This window comes from Uloborus diversus, chromosome 1, assembly GCF_026930045.1.
Source record: "Uloborus diversus isolate 005 chromosome 1, Udiv.v.3.1, whole genome shotgun sequence".
NCBI classification, from domain to species: Eukaryota; Metazoa; Arthropoda; class Arachnida; order Araneae; family Uloboridae; genus Uloborus; species Uloborus diversus.
This window is the reverse complement of record NC_072731.1, coordinates 260,508,939-260,523,399: the sequence shown is the minus strand read 5'-3', so window position 1 is coordinate 260,523,399 and position 14,461 is coordinate 260,508,939. Positions and strand designations below refer to the sequence as shown.

The 14,461-nt window shown below is 35.3% G+C and overlaps 1 protein-coding gene across 1 annotated transcript in view; it reads left to right on the top strand.

Moving 5' to 3' along the window:
* LOC129220388 (ABC transporter G family member 20-like) overlaps positions 1-13,832 on the top strand; it is a 77,069-nt gene extending 63,237 nt beyond the window's left edge. The window contains 5 exon segments of the mRNA XM_054854804.1: positions 354-424; positions 1,538-1,626; positions 3,997-4,173; positions 7,155-7,241; positions 12,370-13,832. Of these exon segments, the coding sequence (XP_054710779.1) occupies positions 354-424; positions 1,538-1,626; positions 3,997-4,173; positions 7,155-7,241; positions 12,370-12,581 (636 nt within the window). The 3' untranslated portion in view covers positions 12,582-13,832.
* Positions 13,833-14,461: the final 629 nt, after the last annotated feature.

Below are 14,461 nucleotides of genomic sequence, written 5' to 3'. Positions count from 1 at the left end.
AAATACAGGGGGCCACAAAAAATATATGTCCTAGGGCTATTCGATATCTTAATCGGGCACTGAAAAAACAGGTGGCAACTTCGAATCAATGAATAAAGAAAACATGGAAGTAATGATAACAACGATTTTTGGTTTGTAAATTTCTTTCCTCTTCCATGCTTTTCCGTATTACCCGGAAAAAATTTAAACATATTTTAATTGTATGCATGCTCAGGCCCGTGAGATTCAGCTTAATATGAGGTGCAACACTCGGATTAAAAAATATATAAAAAAAAGGTTGGAGACAGCTGCTGTATATAATAATGTATCTTCTTATAATGCTGCATATATACACAATTTATCTTTGATTTCAGGTCGGGGATCCTATTTATGGAGACAGGAAACCAAATTTTACTGAATTCATGGCTCCAGGAATGATATTAGGGTAAGAGAATCTTTTAGTTTTATAAGTAAAGATACAACGATCCATTGCAGTAAATATCAGTTTAAAAACATATTTTACTTACAAGCAAACGTAACTGGGAAACTATGCCACATTCGATACCAGCTGGTCGACAAATCCTCCGTAGTTGCTAATGATGATTGGGGCACGTTAAATATGTTCGTGGTCACGAAGTCCTCCTCCTTAAATCAATATTGTCTGTTTTTCACAAGAAGGCACTTGACTCCTCCCTCGTCCCGTGGTATCCGATGATTCTATTTCGCTGTTTTCAGCAGAAGGTATATTCGGATCATAGCATTTTGTTGTAAAAGCGGCAGTTTTTAAAATGTAAGAATAACTAAAAGGACAACAGGCAAGTGAAGCAAGTGATGCAGAGGACACTAAGACTTTTTTGCACATTAAAATGCACGCCCAAGTTAAGGCTATCTGGTTGTCTCTGGTTGTTATCTGGCTATCTGGTTGTCTTAGAAGCGCGCGAATTGCTTACCGATCACCCCCGCGTAAAATGGAACTCTGCGTTTAAGGGGGCGTGGCGAAGTGCCTTCTCGTGAAAAACGAACAATACCTCTGGGGGTGTTGTAATTTGTCCAATCCTTCGTCCACTTGGCGATAAATCGCCGAGTTGACTACAAGATTGTCGAATTCACTGTCAGAACTGTGGCGATGTTTAACGAGATTCCATAGAAGCAACGCTAAACTTGTTGATAAGTCTAATGCCGATACTTACTGTTTGACCACGGATTGTATGGAATTGGCAAACGTCCAGTTAAGACCAGTCTATCAGATTTAGGGAGAAAAGTAAAAATTTGACGTGCGTGTTCCGCTCATTTGAATATGACTCCGCTTACTTTAGAGGCTTTCATACATCTGCAAAAGCTGACATCCCTAAAAACTAATAGATGCGTCTATTTCCGCCTGTGAATCGGATGTTTGCCTTTCCATACAATCCCTGGTCTGACAGTATTCTGTTCTCATTTGAACAGCTATTCCTAATCCATTCACTTATACTATTTCGTTATGTGTGTGTGTGTGTGTGTAAACACTTAAATAACAATCTTGTTGCATTCTTTGAACAAAATTTATTTCCTCCCCCAGCATAGTTTACATAATGGCTGTTGGCCTGAGTGCGATGTCCATTATCATTGAGAAAAAGGAAGGTCTGCTGGACAGATCTTGGATAGCAGGTAGGTAGTAACGAAAACCCTCTTGGGGCTTTAATGTTAAAAAATAAATAAATAAATAAAAATAAAAACATATGTTTGTTATTATTATCTTCCACTACCAAAACATAATGAAATTTCTAACTGCTTAAAATAGTGTAGCAAGGGATATCTTGAATATATTTTACTAGCGGTACCCGCACGGCTTTGCCCTTAGTAGAACATTAAAAAGTCATTTGGTTCGCCTGTATATTTACAAATAATGGATGATGAATTTCTCGCCAACTTGCTATGTTCATTTGCTCGCACATGTTACGGTTCCACGTTATGATAATTTGGTAACTTACTCGTCCACGTTATGATAATTTTGCTCGGTAAAATGTTCTTCGAATTGAAATAGAAAAAGAACAAAAGCGAATTTTTGAAAAATAGCTTCGGGGTGCACACCCCCATGCTACAAACTAATTCTGTGCCAAATTTCATGAAAATCGGCCAAACGGTATAGGCGCTATGCGCGTCACAGAGATCCAGACAGAGATCAAGACAGATATCCAGACATAGAGACTTTCAGCTTTATTATTAGTAGAGATTTCTTGGTGCAGAAAAAATTTGAGGTTACTTGAAACAAGTCCAACATTGTCTCCTAAGTAAGAAATTCAATTAAAAAAGAAACTTTTAAGTAACGCAAGGACAAGAATCCCGAAAACTTCCATCGATCAAAGAATCATATTTCCTAATAATTTTTATAAGTTACGGACAACAACAAAACACTATCATTAAATGAAGGGCGACAGTTCTTAAAAAATTCCATTCCAATATAGAAAACAATTCCTTAAATTCTTCACTAAACGAGGGAAACAGTCCCCAAAAATCTCCATTAGAATGACTGCAAGTTTTTGGTCAACAATAATCAAAAATTCCCATTGAAAGAAGGATTACAGTCCGTAAAAATCCGCACTGAAAAAAAAAGTCAACAATCATTTAAAATCCTTGTTAGAATTGAGACAACAATTCCTAAATAATGTCAATAATGTCTAAAAACGTCCATTTGAATATAGCCAATAATTAGTACCAACCCCCATTTAAATATAATCGAGAATTCCTAGAAATCCTTATTAACAGTCCCAAAATATACCTATCTTTCTTATTTAAATCCGTTATTTCATTCATTATTCAATCTCTCAAGGGAGCAAACTAAAACTTGACTTCATCTTTACATAGTATAAAATGAAGTCCCCAAAAAGCGTCTGTGTGTTTGAACTCGCAAAACTCGAGAACTACCCGGCCGATTGCGCTGCAATTTTCACAATTTGTTCCTTTAAGTCCTGAAAAGGTTTGCAGACCAGTTCGAAAAAAATTCGATAACTAGTTCTTTTTTTTATTCCAATTTATATCCAATTTTCACATAAATTCTTATACATGGGGGTGAAAAATTACTTGCACATATTAATATTACATATCGTTAGAAAGGGTAGAATTTTCCGCGTTCTACGCAGTTTGTTTCAATGTTCTAACTTTATTGCGGCGGGAGTTATTTGCGTTTTTAGCTCGAATTTTTTTAGGCTTAGCTGAAATTTAGGCACTATTTTCTTCATTAAATAAATCAATAAAAAGTGAAGGAATTGTCCCACAGCTTTCTTTTTGACGCCATTGGAGAAAGCGACCTTTTTTACTTCGGATCTAAGTCGACCTATGGTTGAAAAAATAAGCTTTTCTCTCGAAAGTAAAAAAAGTTACAAGCCTTTTTAAATCATGTTTAAGAAATCTCGATTCCATTCCAATTGTGAACCATTTTCTTTCGCATTTTAATTCCTTAAACTTATTTTATTTTGTGTTTCCATGGTTACGTATTTTAAATCCATCTTTCTGGATTTAATTTCTTAAAAGTATTTTAATATCTGTCGTCATTGTTTGGAAGGGAAATCATGACAATTTTTTAATTTATTTTTTTACGCCTGATTGTTGAATATACGTCACGTGACACAATTTTTATTTTCAAGGTAGACCGGGCAAAGCCGGGCAACGCAGCTAGTATTAAAATAAACATAATTTATATTAAATTAATAATAATTAATCCTTATGGATTTGATCATATGAGGCAGTGAGAAGTAAAGGGGTGTAAGTGGAAATTTTCTAGTTTTGAGTAAAACACGTTAAAAGTTCCGGTCCTAGGTAGTCTTTCATTGAAAAGTTTTCTAAAACGTGCTGTACAGCAGCACCTACCAGGGCTACTATTATTATCTCTTGTCCCTCGACAGAGGAGAGGTTCACCTACCATTATTACTGGTCATCTCCAAATTTTCAATTTCGGCACTTACATTCCTTTGCTTCTTACTGCTTCTAGATATCTTATGTTTCTTGCTTTTTTTTTTTACTTGAATGCCCTTTTTTCAGGTGTTCGTTCTTGGGAGGTATTATTTTCGATCCTGCTTACTTTGTTCTTGACAATGCTCCTGCAAGTAGCGCTAGTACTTCTGTGCACTTTCCAGGCATTTAGTATTCCATCAAGAGGACCTATTATGTGGGTGGTTGTTGCAGTATTGCTTGTTGGTTTGGAAGGCATGGCCTACGGTAAGTCTCGTTAAAGGTTTATGGTTTTTGTATACAAATCATATCACCGTTGCACATGCAAATTGTGCAGAAATTCTACGCGAAACATTAACTTTTTGAGCTCCTGGAAGGAGTATTAATTAGTATAGTTTAGTAGCTGAAACACTCACACTCGAAAGTGCATGCTCAAATCCGACGATAGTTTCGTCAATTTGACGAAAAGTGTGCTTGGAGCGTCGAAGCAATATCGTCAAACACAGTTCTTGTTAGGCATTCAAAAATTTATTATTCTGGCAAGTGTAGCTTAAAATGTACCAAAACATAATTTCAATGTAAATTTTAGGAAAGGCATTTAATTATTCTTTGAAATGTACGTTTTTATTTTTTATTTTTAAATTTCTACTTTTTGCTCACATTTTCCCAATTATTTATACGAGTATATCCACCATTTATTTATATTTCTTGTTCAAATCTTGCAACTCAATTTTCACCCACTTCTTGTAATCGGATTCATTTGAACTTTGATATGCGACTTCAGACCCAATGGCAATGCAATATTCTTTAATCAAATTAATTTTTCAACATTAATTATTGGTTTATTCCAATTTTAATTAACATTTTTGTCTAAATCCTCTACTATGAGGACGAAGGAAAAAGCTCGCACAAATTAAAATTAAATATCCATAGAAAACCTTGACTTTTCTGCATCAGATAAAATTTGTTCCAAGCCAATTAGAACTCGAACTTAATTGTTTTTAACAAATTTCATGTTAAAATGATGTAGGTGAGTCTTCAATTGAAAGTTCCTTTTTGATCACGGTCATTGTTATACAGTGCTTTTATTAAAATGTAAATTTTTCTTTGTTGACCTAAGTAGGAATAGGTTTCTCCATTTTCGCCACCATTTCACTCCCCCCCCCCTCCTTCACTAGATTCAAAAGGTGTGATTGAAACTGAAAAACGGGAGACGGGGGATTTTTGTGCCTTCGAAACTGGGGACTTACATCCCTTGGATCGGTCTCCTTTAATATAGCAAAAGATGTGATCGAAACTGAGAAACAAGAGGGAGGGGGGGGGGATATCGTGTCGGCGAAACTGGGGAGACACCTAGGAATTGACTTTAATTATTTTTTTCTTAATATCAATTGTTTGATTTCAAGAAATTAAAAGTTTAATGCGTGTGACGCACACGTTGTTATAATTAAAGTAAGGTAATCCAATAAAACAGAAAATTCCTTCTTTGTAAAGAAACGAGCTGATGTGTGTATCACATGACTTCCTTTTAATCCAATTTAATGTCATTTCCCCATTACTGACAATTTTAATGTGAATCAATAGTTAACTCTTGAAATATCACCAACAATGGCCAAATTAAAACCAGATTTAAAAAAAAAATTGCCAAATTTGTCGCCAAGTTGGCGAAAAAACTTGGCGACCAAAAGACTGGCGATATACCGCCAAGTGTCCGCCAAATGATAACACCATTTGAGTTTACATCGAAATTAACAATGATTTCCCCCCACAAAGGGGCAAAAGATCCCTTTAGAAACATCCGAATGCATCCAAAAGGGGAGGTGCACAACCAGATCCCACTAGGAGTCTACGCACCAAATTTCAACTTTCTAGGACATACCGTTCTTGAGTTATGCGACATACATACGCACATACAGACGTCACGAGAAAACTCGTTGTAACTAACTCGGGAATCGTCAAAATGGATATTTCGCGTGTCTATACGTTCTTAAGCACTTATCCACGTGTGGTCGAGTCGAAAAAAAAAACTCAACATTCATTCGGGGGTGAGTAAAATGGAAATTAAGATCGATTTTGAGTGAAAACTCTTTTGCGAATACAATACTTCCTTTTTACTTCCTTTTACAAAAAAGGAAGTATTGTATTCGCGAAAAAATTTTCACTCAAAAATCGCCCTTAATTTCCATTTTGCTCACCCCCAAATGAATGTTGAGTTTTTTTTCGATTCGACCACATGCGGAAAAGTGCCTAAGAATGTATAGACACGCCAAATATCCATTTTGACCATCACCGAGGTAATTACAACGACTTTTCTCGTGACGTCTGTATGTATGTGCGTATGTGCGTATGTATCTCGCATAACTCAAAAATGGTATGTCCTAGAAAGTTGAAATTTGGTACATAGACTCGTAGTGGGGTCTAGTTGTGCACCTCCCCTTTTGGTTGCTTTCGGATGTTCCTAAGGGGGTCTTTTGCACCTTTTTGGGGGGAAATCATTGTTAATATCAATGCAAACTTAAGTGGTGTTACAATTTGGCGGACACTTGGCGACGGACACGGCGATATATCGCCAGTCTTTTGGTCGCCAAGTTTTGTCGCCAACTTGGCGGAAAATTTGGCGATTTTTTTTATCTGGTTTTAATTTGGCCATCGTTTTTAATATTTAGAGATTAAACTATTGAATCACATTAAAATTGCCAATAATGGGAAAATGACATTAAAATGGAGTAAAAGGAAGTCATGTGAGGCACACATCAGCTCGTTTGTAAAAGGAAGTTAAAAAAAAAGCGCATAAGATTACGCAGCGTTGTGTGTAGCTCTAGGCATTAAAAAAGAAATATGCAATGTTAATATGTTTTGAGTAGTGTCTTCTTTTGCGATGGTAACGCGAAGTATTATCGAGAAGCGGCAGTTTCTCCGCAGTAACACTGCGCAGGCTGAGAAACGACTTTTACAGAGCAACGGGAATGCGAACTGTATTAGCGATGAGCGGTAGCTTTTTTTACAGTGGCACTGCGTAGGCAGCGAAACGACTTTTACAGAATTCGTTATACTGAGAATTCATCTTCAATACGGTTGCCAATTAAGTAAGTCACTAAGTTGGCAATTTGGCGACAAAATAAATAATTCGATAAATTATTTTTTACTTTGAAGTATTCTGGTGACTTTATGTGTTATAATGTCTCATAAAAGAATTTTTCGGCCTGTGTGTAAATTTTAATAACAATTGTCTCCTTCTATTTTTAAAGGTCTCTTCATTTCTGCCATTGTTAATGACGAAAATATAGCGATGATGATAGCTATGGGCTCATTCTATCCAAATTTACTGTTGAGTGGTAAGTAAAACCCGCAGTAAATTATGAAAAATATACTATACTTTATTGTGTAAAATTAAACATTGTATAATTTTAAATTTTCTGTTTGCATGGGCCATTCCACGGAAAACTTTCATTTTGTCCCGCACGTGACGCTTCATATATTTCATCAAAAATAATACTTTAAAATGTTAATGAACACATTTTTTCTGCTTAACAAATGACAAACTTGTGGTCATTGCCCTTTAAAATTATTAGCTCTTAATGGGCTTAAAATATGGGCCGTCAAGTGCGGGACAAAGGGTTAACCTTTTTGTGGAATGGCACATCCTAACACTCTATAATCTTTACTAATAATCAGTGGCGCACACAGAAATTTTGCAAGGGGGAGGGTCCATAGTTAAAAGTCCCATTTTCATATCATACCCCAATATGTCGTCAAACATATTGACTTGATTTTATTGATTCTTGAGAACGAAAACAGCAAAAAATTAATTATTAAATAAATAATTAACACTAATTAATAAAAAATATTAATTACAGATACTTAAATTACCAGAAAGCAAACAAATTTATGCAATGTATTTACTTTTATCATTGTTCATAAATGAACACAGATGCCCAAATTCAAGTATAAGAAGATTCAGTTCTGAAGAACAAGAAAAATCTCATTTTAACCTGTAATTACAAAACTAAAAACATTATTATTACTCTGTTTTCATTTACAGTCACTCATAGTATGCCTCTATAGGTTTACAAAACATTGTAGAATAAAATTTAGTTTTCTAGTTCATTTTACGATTTTATTTATAACTTACTCAGTGTGTGATGGTGACATTGCTTGAATTCAGCAGTACAAGAACACATAAAACGTTCAATATACATAGTTCTATTTAAGTATGTTTTTAGCCTTCTCAAAGTCGAGAAAGATCTCTCGCTTGTGCAATTCGTTACAAAAAATGTACACATTTTCTAAAAAATCTTTTAACGAGAGGATTTTTTTCCCTATTATTAGAACTGAAATTCTTGTTTTCATTGTTCGGAAATATTTTGTGTATAAAGTACATAGAATCATAATCAGTTGAAATAAGAGAAATGCAAGAGCTATGGGAGGGGTCCGGACCCCATGGACCCCTCCCTTGTGTGCGCCACTGCTAATAATAAAGCTTAAAATCTCTCTGTCTGGATGTCTGGATCTCTCTCTGTCAGGATGTCTGGATCTCTCTCTGTCAGGATGTCTGAATCTCTGTGACGCGCATAGCACGTAGACCGTTCGGCCGATTGTTCATAAAATTTGGCACAGAATTAGTTTGTAGCATGGGGTGTGCACCTCGAAGTGATTTTTCGAAAATTCGATACGGTTCTTTTTCTATTCCAATTTTAAGAATATTTTAAAGAGCAAATTACCATAACATGGACGAGTAAATGACCAAGTTATCATAACGTGGAACCGTAACATGGGCAAGCCAATTGGCGAAAAATTCATCATACATTATTTGTAAATATCCAGGCGAACCAAAAGACCTTTTAATTTTCTACTACGCGCAAAGTCATGCGGGTGCCACTAGTTACCTCATAAAACATGAAGTGAATGTGATTTAGGGCTCATTTTTTAATTGCAAATAATATACCTGATAGTTTAATTATACCTGTATAAAAGAAAAAAATAAAATAATAAAATTATTTTATTTGAATTTTCAAGGTACTTTTTCCATTTTCGATCATTATTTTCTCTAACATCCACGATTTTAATTTTTCTTCGGAAATTCAATCTCTATTAATTTGAAAAATAAAAACAAAATAAAATTTTACAAATAATTAGAACTGCAAGTCATGTAAAATGGAATGAGGAACACAAAATATACTGCATTGAGATCTTATGCTACAAATTTTTACAGCGTCAAGCTTGCAAATAAGTCAGGGAAAGCCCTCAAGAAGGGCAAAATTCAGTTATGCATGTATGTAGTATAATATATCACTAACGCCATTAGTGACTAACGCAGTCTCAATTATTGCCCGTTTTCCACGAGAAGGCACTTCCCTCGTCACGTGATATCCAATGATTCTGTTTCGCTGTTTTCGGCAGAAGGTCTATTCGGATCATAGCATCTTGCTGTAAAAGCAGCGGTTTTTAAAATGAAAGAATGACAAAAATGACGACAGACAAGTGAAGCAAGTGGACACTAAGGCTTTTTTTGCACATTAAAATGCTCGTCCAAGTTAAGGCTGTCCGGTTTTGTCTCGTTTAGAAGCGGGTGGATTGCTTACCGATCACCCCCGCGTAAAATGGAACTCTACTTTCGAGGAGGCGTGGCGAAGTGCCTTCTCGTGAAAAACGGACACTACCCCTTTTGGGGAGAGGGGGGGGGAGATATTTTAATATGAGCACATATCAACACACTAACAAAGGGTCTGAGGAGATGACCCTATAACTTTCCCCTCGCATTAAAGAAACCATAACTTTCTCATGATGGGAGTTGGTCATAATATACCAGAATGTTCTCATAGGGTTGACCGTAACAATCCAGAAGTTTCTCATGGGGGAAGGGGGGGGGGTGTTGTTCATAAAGCCCTTGAATGCATATGTAGTACCATTCTACAAATGAAAATATGGCTTAAAACCGAGAGATTTGGGGAAAATTGTTACCCTCCCCCCTACTCCCACTGCAGCTTCGATGCACAAGTAATCATAATTTTGCTTTTTATTTATACAAAGTGATTTGCAGGTAACATAAACAGGGATGGTAGAAAATATTTTATTTTTTTCTACCATCCCTGTATGCGACGGGTAAAGTTTTTAGTTCAAAAACTTTACCCGTCGCATGTATCAAAACGTCACGCCTCGCAACTTCGCAAAAACATTTCACGCACGGCTAGCGAGCAACAACAGAAGTAAATGGCTGCGATTTTTTTTTCCTTGTAAAGTAAGCGTATTTGTTTTCTATGAATATGATTCATACTTGAGCTGTTAAAAATATTTTTTCCGCTAATTCATTTTCTCCCCATTCAACTGTTCCGGTTTTCCGATACTTCGGACAGGGCTTAGTAAGAACTAATCCGGCTTAATGGAATTTCACTAGACGCGTTTTTATTATGTACAAGCTGTTTCCCTCGGCTCTGCTTTGATTTTAAGCACAATATGTCAATCAAGAGATAAGAAAATATATTACTGGAAAAAAAAAAACGAAGTCTACAGCATGGTAAGGTTTTTTTCTCCCTCTCTCAGGCCATACACATAATAGCTACGAACGGGCAGAAGCATCATAGTTAGTGAGAACTATTGTGCTTCGTAAACCAATTAATTCTTAGTAATGTTGCTAGAATTTGTGTCTCATAAAGATTTTTTCAGAGTTGATTGCCAAAGAAAAGTACCGAAAAAAATTTAAATATATGTTTTTGAAATTTAACGTTAGTGGCTTTAATTATTTCAACGATTAAACCAACATTGTCAAAAAAAATCAACTTTTAAAATAAACTTTGCAATGGCGCCTAATAGTTTTCACTAGGTTCTGATACATAGAGTAAAAAAATTAAATAGAGAGGGCCCGCTATACTAAGAAATTGAAGCCGGAAGTTGCACCGCTGTATCTCAAGATCCTTAGCTTTTTGCTAAATGTCTTGAGATACATTTTGATTGGAAACATTCCATTGCTGGATTTCAATTGGTTGTTAATTTAAACTTAGATATTGTAGCAAGTTTATGAAGCACGTTACTGACTTTGCATTAAAACATGAATTGAAACGCAAACCAATCTGCCAGCTACTTTATTCGGTCTCTTTGCGAGATTGGTGAAAACTATTCTCGAGAAGCGATCATATTATCATGATTCCGCCCATCATTGCACCGCTGTATCCCATAATTTCGGCTTCAATTTCAACTCCTTTATACCATACATGGGGCCTCCCTACGTAATTTCTTGACTCTATGGTTCTGATATGAAACTTGAAAAATATTTCCATTTAATTCATTTTCCATGCCGGTTATTTAATGAAACTTGTACAAAAGACATGGGGAGAGTGGGGGGAGGGGGAGGTAGCTGAGCATTTAGTAAAAGAGAATTTAAAAACTGCTTTAAACAAATATTACAACAGCCCTAACTGCTTTACGAACTTTGGAAAGAGATTTCGGTACAGTTTTTATGGGCATTAACATGCTATAAAATCAAGAAAATGTTTCATTTCTTGGATGAGAATTCCTTAAATTCGTAATATTCCTTTGCTTAAAATTGGAATTGAAAAATTTAAAAATCCAATTCGGTTGAAAACTCTTCGAAGAGCATCAGGAGCTGACCCAAGGGACCTGTAACCAAAATTTCTCACTTCTAGACTTATTAATCTGGCCAACAGACGACACTGTTTTATTTGCACCATAGACTAATAATAAGAATAGCCCGAGCTATGGCAACCCTTTTGTTGCTCATAAACCAAACCATGTGACTGGTGGATATCCTAGCAACAGCGGGCGTTGATCGTAGCAGACGATCAACGCCCGCGATAAATAAAATTAATAGAATTGATGGAACACGGAAGAATGATCTTTTATGGAGTCCGATTTGTAAATTTGTTATTCTAAGTTGTAAATATTTTGTTAATAGAGTGAGTTTTTCGTTTAGATAGTATTGTGCATTTCCTTTATTCAATTTCAATAATTCTCTAAGCAATTAAAGATGCAAGCGCCCAAAAAGAATCGGCAAACGGTAAGATTTTTACCTACAATTTCAATTTAAGATACCGATTAGTACATTTTTGCGTTAACGCAAAACGTTTACGCTATTACGTTTACGCCAACGCTAACGTAACAGTTCCGAATAAAATAAAAGTTACTGAAAACTGTGGTCACAAACTAATTACTAATGTCAAAATAATGCATAACTAAAAGAAAAATAGTTCAATCTCTGCACCTGGAAAAAAATTATAATGAAAACACATTACGTCTTAAAATACATGTCGAGTGCCAAACTATAGATAATGTTGCCATCTAGCAACCATGCTGCCAAAGTTTTCGCCAAGCATCCCACCAGTCACATGATGTATTCATGAACCAATTTTTTCCTCGGCAAGTCTGGGAAAGCTCGGTCTACTCTTATTATTAGTCTATGATTTGCACAGATTGCTGCCAATCAATTTTATATATTTATTTATTTTGCAGGAATCATTTGGCCAGTGGAAGCAATGCCACATTATCTGAGAGAGCTTAGCTACTGCTTGCCGTTGACTTTGATAGCTGACTCAATGCGTTCTATTCTGTCTCGTGGTTGGACGATTACTGATAATGGCATATGGATGGGATATATAGTTACAATCTGTTGGATTGTACCGATCATCATGATATCTACTTTATTTTTTAAATATAAAAAATAAACTGGAAAGGCTTTTGGACTACGTTTTCCACGCATAAAAGCTTCTACATCATCAACCCTAAGTTCAACACTACTGCTCAAGTAGAATATCAATGTGATAAAAAATAAAAATGTAAGATCTACGAAAACAAAAAGTTTCAAAACAAGTTCAGACATGTGTTTTGGGGCTACTACAGTAAAACCTGTCTGCAACGATACTGTTGGGATCTAAAAAAATATTGTTATACAGTCGAGTCCCGACTTACGCGAGGGATTTGTCCCAAGACCCTTCGCGTAAGTTGAAATTTCGCGTTGTGAAAAATGGTATGTGTAAATACTTTTATAAACATGCCCATACGATTAAAGGCCCTTGAAACACCATCTCAAACTGTTAAAAACCATTTCTTAACTATACATTACTGTTTCTTAAACAAAAAATTGAATTTTTATTTATTGTATTTAAAAAAACAAACCGTTTTATTTAACATAAAAAAGCTGCTACGATGCACAAAATCAATGATCAATGGGAAAGGAAGACGTAAAATAAACCACTACGGTACGTACATTATGTAGTAAGAAAAACAAATGCATTATAGTTGTTGAAACTTTCTCTTTTTCCTTCTATCTTCACAAACTTGAAATGAAATAGTGCTCTTAGGTGTCATTATATTTCATTAACTTTCCCATATATAATTAATAAAAATAAATGGAAAAAGAGGAGTAGTTATTTGTATAAGCGATGTTTAGACTAGTACGGTGTGGGAACTTCCGCCCTCAGCGCTGCCAAAGGGATAAAGGTCCATTCACGAAAAAACCGCGATTCCCTTCGGAAAATTTTCATGTTGCGGGTGAAGAATTCGCGTTAGGAATAAAATTCTTTACCGGGTGAAAAATCGCGTTATAGCCATTTCGCGTAAGTTGGATTGCGTTGTAGCGAGAGTCGACTGTATACAGGTTATCGTTATAGAGAGTTTGATTATTTATGCTGACATTTTGCTGGAACTAAGGTAAATATTGTTACAGCCAGGTTTATTGTTATAAACAGTATTGTTATAAACAGGTTTCACTGTACGAGGAAGAGGTGAAAAGAATCGGACTCCCCTTTTTCTGCCACGTATTTCGAGACTCTTTGTAGCCCCGAAATACGTGTCAGCAAGTTTTTGCTCAAGTGTACATTCTTAACATTTTGCGTTGAAAAGGGGGTTTATTGCTGCTCCAAAATTCTTGACCAAAATGCTTTATGACGTCGCTGATTTTACATCTTACTTGTATTGTTTTTTTTTTTTTTAGCAATTTTCTGTTGCTGATAACTTGTATGGAGTGAAATGTACATTAAAACAAGTCTGTTTGTTATTATTTCTTTTGTTTCAATATGATTAAACAAGTATGATGGTATACAATGGCGGACAAAATAACGTATCAGCTTTGAATAAGTGGAAAACAATGTAAATAATGTTTTTTCATGTGCATGATTTATGCAGTAATGATGCTGTTTCGATGAAATGCAGTTGTAAAGTTAATCTCGATTAAATTTCAATAGGATTAATAAATTATTTACTCTTAATTTTTGGAAAAAAATTTGAAAAGGTGAAAAATGCTATATTTAAGATAACGTGGAACAAAGCAATAGGCACACATACTCTGTATGTAGTTAATATAAATTCTACACACATGATAAAGTTTATTTCAATTGCAGATGAACATTAAAGTCCGAACTTATATCTCTCTCGGGAATTTCGCGCAGTTCAACAAAAAAGCCCCGGGAGAATTTATTCAAATTTTAAAACACAATCCGATACTTTTCTTTCCGTTTATGAAATTATGACTAATCGTAAAACCCGGAAGTGCATAAATTATCTTGTATTGAAACTGCTTTAATAAATTTCTTCATTTACTAATAAA